The 6400-nt window shown below is 36.9% G+C and overlaps 1 protein-coding gene across 1 annotated transcript in view; it reads left to right on the plus strand.

Moving 5' to 3' along the window:
• dnah5l (dynein, axonemal, heavy chain 5 like) overlaps positions 1–6065 on the plus strand; it is a 367508-nt gene extending 361443 nt beyond the window's left edge. The window contains exon 77 of the mRNA XM_072575753.1: positions 5289–6065. Coding sequence (XP_072431854.1) covers positions 5289–5507 — 219 coding nt within the window. The 3' untranslated portion in view covers positions 5508–6065. The remainder of the gene's footprint in view (positions 1–5288) is intronic.
• The last annotated feature ends 335 nt before the right edge of the window (positions 6066–6400 follow it).

A 6400-nucleotide genomic window follows, 5' to 3' on the forward strand; every position in this document is an offset into this window, starting at 1 on the left:
AACTGTAATAATTCATGAAAGCCAAAGAAAAGGATCAGAGCTCAGACATGTTTTAAGGCTGTGACACATTTCTTTTTGCTTGCACCTTGTTTCAGATTGGTTAGCTTAGTTAGCTGAATGTCTGGTTTGTAATGCAGAGTAATACGAAAAGCATATTGGTTCAATTCCCACACTGGCCATGGTTACCAAGCAGGGCTCTCCTTCTCACCATCTCTGCTTGTGTGAGGTGTGGTGATTCTCAGGTTAAACCATCACCAGTCACATCTCTCTATAGCCTGGTAACTTTACCCTCTGCTCTGGGAAAGATGTTGCCCAACTTTGTCAACTCTATACTACAAGTACTCTGCTGAATTTTGAGACATTGAATTACTTTCACCTGAATATCATGGTTTTCTAAATGCTGGAGCACCTTCATCATCACCATGAATCTACCTATTTGGAGCTGAAGTCAGTATGTCATGAAGACCATCCTGAATTCCTTAGAATTTTTGCTTACTTAGCACTTGAAAAATTCTGGAGGCTGAAGCAAAATCAAATGACAGTCTATGAAATTGAAATGGATCCATGTGGAATTAATAGTCAATTATGACTTTGACTCATTGAGCATTTCAAGTTGCAGGTAGGCATTTGTGCAGATTTAATTTTGAAAACTTTCAATCTCGAGCATTATAATTGAAACCTTGTGTTGAATTACCTTTAATTTACAGTTACTTTATAAAGTCCTCATGCGCTTACCCATGGCTTTTTCCTTTCTTATTCACAGTGTTGGATTTGCATGATTATTCTGTCCAACTGTTGTGATAATATTTACATTTCAAATCTTTTCAGCTCTTGGTCTATTTTGTCCCTTAGAATTTAGGACACCAGTCAATGTTTACAGTAAAACTGGCCTGGAGTTTGTAGGTTGGCCTTATTTCAAGCTGATTACTTTCACTAAACGTCATAGAACACTTGGTGATCACATCATTCAATGTTTTGAGTTTCACTATTTCTGTGTGGAAAATCTTGTTGCTGTTTAATTTCCAATATTTTTAACCAGTATCTTCTGAGCAATCGATAAATTAATGAGTGTTCTTTCCCATTGTTCCTTTCCATTTTGGGGATTTTCTCTCCTCCATAACTTCTCAATTCTATGTATGATTTCTTTTTGATGGTATAACAATTCAGGAATGATGACCCAGTATCAATCTCCACATCCACTGGGGCTCCATCAATTCTGCTTTTACTGCAAAACCGTTACACATCCCTTCCAACATTGGCTTAATCAGGTTGGAGATGGGATCCCCATCTACCGCCATTCTGTTCAATTAAAATGACCCACCAGCATGTTGAATTAGTGACTAAAATACATTACCTTTCTGTGCATATGAACTCAGTGTAGCCAAATTAAACTTTGCTATTGACAAAAATGTGAGAGCTTTCCATTCCCCAGCTCCAATTTTCCTTAGCGTGTTTTTTTTTCTTACAATCTTAAGACAATCATATAAGAACACAAATTTATTCATCTCAACATATAAAGTAAAATATCAGAGAGTGTGCTTCAAGTGATCAAATTTAACTGATGAAATGTGAATATGACAATTAAGCATTGCTGCACATCCATATTCAAAGTACCTGTAAATAAAAGTGAGATTAAGGAGGCAATGAAAATAAAAGGCAAGAGAGATTATAAGAGGAATTCACTATACTGGAATAAATTAATGAATACTGAGATTTGACTAACTTGCTTTCTGCTTTTTAATATTCAACTATATTGTGGCATCGTGCCAACTCTGCTTCAGTGCATTTTGATGGCATAGTGTGAAACAAGGCTAGATGTGAAGAAACAACAAAACTATTTTCTTAATAGAACTGATTCCACAAGGATGTATGCTACCTCATTAAATAAAATTATGATGGGTTCAAATTTCTGTTCTACATAACCACTAATGATTAGCACTTCAGTCTGCTATAAATGCATGGTTCAGTACATAACAACTTTTAGTTTTGTTGGTTTTAAGTCACAGGAAATATCCCGCACAATGCCAAGAAGAACACTTGTATGACACTATTGGAACAACTTATTCACCTCTTTGGTTTATTCACTGTATTATTTAGTTTTTGTTTTGATTGAAAATATATATTTGGAATTCTTAACGATTTTCAATTTCTATTTTTTTGAAGATCAGTTTATTTTGAAGATCAGTAATTTTGATTCAAAATAAATATAATTAAGAAAAATAAATTGTCAGGAACAGTATAGGAACTGACAGGATGAAAAGTCATGTAGTAGATTGTGACAAAAGGAAAGGAAATGCATTTCAGGAAACTGACTTACAGATGAAGATAAACCACAAATGGTAAAATTTTCAGTACAATGAGGGTGAATGATTATATTTATGTGCAAATACCCAATCCAGAAATTTGATAAAACCAGACCAACAATTAAAGAGAAATGAGTGATAAAGGCATCCAACATGCTGTGCATATTTGCAAATGTGGTGCCTGCCATGAGGCATCAGCGACCCATGCCTGAAGTTATTTGGCTCTTTTCACACACACACACAAAAAAGCCTAATACCTGTTTGGTGTGGCCATTCGTTTTCTCTGTCTGAGGACAGGTCCAAACCATAGCATTGTGACCTCCACCATGAGTAGGATAAGGAGACAACTCCTGAATCCATCCGAGCGAGCATAATGATCAAGTCCCATGCTGTTGACACCTATCTGCACTGGCCATTCAGTCAACTGAGCCATTCAGTCCCTCAAGGAACCAATGTTACAGTGGTAGCAAGGCCTTTTCAATGCATGTTGTGGCTGAAGCTATGGTTAGTGGTTGTAGAGGCTCCAATTCATTTCCGGAACACATGGCTGACCAGTAATTGCACCCTCCCTTACCCATTGACTTTGCTGTAGTTGAACAGATGTTTAAGTTGACTGTGTTTCCTTGACAATCACATGTTGGAGTAAGACTTGAACCTAGAGCTACTGGCTCAGAGTCAGAGACAATCCTACCAAACCTTATAATGCTACCTTCATTAACCCAATTCACCCTGATCATTGAAGACTGGCTTTTTAAAAAAATAGTGTTCATTTCAAGAATGAGTGAAAACAACCGTAAAACAATGATTACTCTACATGTAGTGTATTGTGTGCAGGTTTAGGTTTCTCATTGCAGGAGAGGTTGAATAACTGTAAAAAAAATACACATGACTATTGTCCTGTTTAATACCAGCAATAACAGGGTAGTTAACAAAAATATTCAGAAATTAAGACAAAAATGAAATATGGCAGGATGCTGAAAAACTAAAATAAAAACAGAAGATGTTTGAAACACTCAACACGTCAGACAGCAACTGTGGGGAGAGAGAGAGAGAGAGAGAGAGGGAGAGCAATAGATGATGAATGAAACAATTAGATGAAAGGTTCATCATTAATCTGCAATAGTGACTCTGCCTATGTCCACAGGGGCTGCCTGACAGGCTGATTTTTCTCAGTGTTTTCTGTTTTACTTTTAGAGAGTCAAATACCTGCTTAATGTTTATTTGACCTGTCAAATAGTGAAGGGGAGTTGAGAGAGGTGTTCAGAATGACAAAAGGCATAGACATGGTAATCATAGATCATTGACTATGATTTTTTCAATTTTATTTGCACTGAAAGTTAAATTAATGTCAAACCTAATTGGCATTAAGGTGTCAGTCTTGCTGATGGGAATGTCTAAGTTTCCTACTGCTTAGCCTATATTAAGGTGCAAAATTTAGCATAAAACAAGCACTTTTTTAATTTCAAAAATGTACTTTATTCATAAAAATATCTTTATAGACATACATAGTTACTAAAGCAGTTCAACTCTGTACAGTAGCATATGCAGAAACAAACAAACATTGGAGTTCAACTGTATCCAGCAAATACACCAAAGGCTCTTCGTACTTGTACAAGCTTATATTTACATACATTTGAGGCACCAGGAGGGTCAATAACTGATCAGATCCCCATTTAACATCAGCAGAAAGATCTTAGAAGATGGTCTCTCCTTTGCACCTTGGCAGCAACTTCGAATACAAGCACAAATGCAGTACCATCAGCTGCAATTGCAGTAACAACAATTGGGTAACAACAATTGCAGTATTCATCATGGTCATAGAATCATAGAGTCATAGAGATGTACAGCATGGAAACAGACCCTTTGATCCAACCCGTCCATGCCAACCAGATATCCCAACCCAATCTAGTCCCACCTGCCAGCACCCGGCCCATATTCCTCCAAACCCTTCCTATTCATATACCCATCTAAATGCCTTTTAAATGTTACAATTGTACCAGCTTCCACCACTTTCTCTGGCAGGTTATTCCATACACGTCCCGCCATCTGTGTGAAAAAGTTGCCCCTTAGGTCTCTTTTATATCTTTCCCCTCTCACCTTAAACCTATGGCCTCTAGTTCTGGACTCCCTGACCCCAGGGAAAAGACTTTGTCTATTTATCATATCCATGCCTCTCATGATTTTTTAAACCTCTATAAGGTCACCCCTCAATCTCTGACGCTCAAGGGAAAACAGCCCCAGCCTGTTCAGCCTCTCCCTATAGCTCAAGTCCTCTAACCCTGGCAATATCTTTGTAAATCTTTTCTGAACCCTTTCAAGTTTCACAACATCTTTCTGATAGGAAGGAGACCAGAATTGCACACAATTTTCCAACAGTGGCCTAACCAATGTCCTGTACAGCCGCAACATGATCTCCCAACTCCTGTACTCAACACTCTGACCAATAAAAGAAAGCATACCAAACACCGCCTTCACTATCCTATCTTCTGCGACTCCACCTGCAAGGAGCTATGACTCCAAGGTCTCTTTGTTCAGCAACACTCCCTAGGACCATACCGTTAAGTCCTGCTAAGATTTGCTTTCCCAAAATGCAGTACCTCACATTTGTCTTATTTCTCCTGGCTATTCCCTCTGCTGTTTCTCTTCTTTCATGTAGTCTGATGGTTTTGGCTTTATGCATATGCACAGTTATATATAATGGCATCTATCATTGAACACCATGGTTTGAATTATTCAAAAGGAAATTTGATTAAATATTATTTTAATTGTCCGTAGCTTACAATTACGAGACTTTTCAGGCCTCTATTTATTATAACAGTTAAGAATTATGATAATTATGTTAAGCCATCGAGTAATGTATGATTGATCGTAGCCTTATTTATATGAATATTTTATTTGCCATTTCACATTCAAATATACAGCCAGGAATTGTGTCTTTGTTTGCTGAATCCATTTAATTGTTTGTTACTTCCTGTGTCTTTGTAGGTATTGTTCAATTTGCTTCCTGTCGTCCATGTGTATGCAATCAGTGCCACTGCGCCTCCTGATCCAAAGAAACAACAGGGGGCAGTGTACTCATGCCCTGTGTACAAGAAGCCCAGACGAACTGATTTGACATACATTTTCTCTCTCTATCTGAAAACAATACAGATTCCTGATCATTGGACCCTGCGAGGAGTGGCTTTACTTTGTGACTGCAAATAAACATATGATTAGACATAGCAAAATGCACATTCGAATATTGTGCTTAGGAGAACATGAAATTATATTCAAAATTGTCTAGTTGTGTAATTGCACAATAGTTTTGTAACAAAAATTTGCTAAATAATGAATGCAGTATTCAAATGGGAGATGTTGCACATAGTGGATAAATTTTAACATTTATCCTTGGGGCAGTAATGGATCAGTTACCTATTTGATACTGAGCTCCTCTCACAAATATCCATGAGAAAAAGACTCACTGAGCCATCCAGCCTGTCCCACAAAATCAAAAAGGCTGTAAAACAGGCATTGATGCACTTCCATTGAACTGCAGAACTGAATGTTTCTTGGTTCTTTTTCCTTAACAACTTAAAGTATTCCATTTACTTTTTCTAAAGGTTGGTAAATAAGCTATTATTAGCTGTCAATTTGATGAATCTTACCATTATAACTATTAATCTGTATTTTGTACTTGTTCATAAATCAGCAAATTAAACATAATAAAAGAGGTACTTGATTTTCCATGTGGTTAAAAGTTTAGTACAGTCACTACTTATCATGCAAGCATTGGTAAAACATTGACTTTCCTGAAAAATATACTTGAATCTAAACAATTAAACTTAACTTTGAATAAATCTTGTTGCATTTATTATTGTTATTCGGCAGGGAGTGAATTCTTAGCTATCTTTAGAATAAAAACAAATAAAATAGTGTATCGAATAGTTTGTGTCCTTCTAGTATAGTTGCCACAAATTTGCTGTACAAGATTTAGAATGAAATAGATGGGTTAATGTATGGCTGAGGAAATGATGCGTAAGTTGAGATATTGGAGCCAGTTCTGGGGCAGAACGAACGAGTACAAGACAGGCTAATTACACTTCTGCAGCCTTAAGATG

The sequence above is a fragment of the Chiloscyllium punctatum genome, chromosome 8, assembly GCF_047496795.1.
Source record: "Chiloscyllium punctatum isolate Juve2018m chromosome 8, sChiPun1.3, whole genome shotgun sequence".
Classification (NCBI taxonomy): domain Eukaryota; kingdom Metazoa; phylum Chordata; class Chondrichthyes; order Orectolobiformes; family Hemiscylliidae; genus Chiloscyllium; species Chiloscyllium punctatum.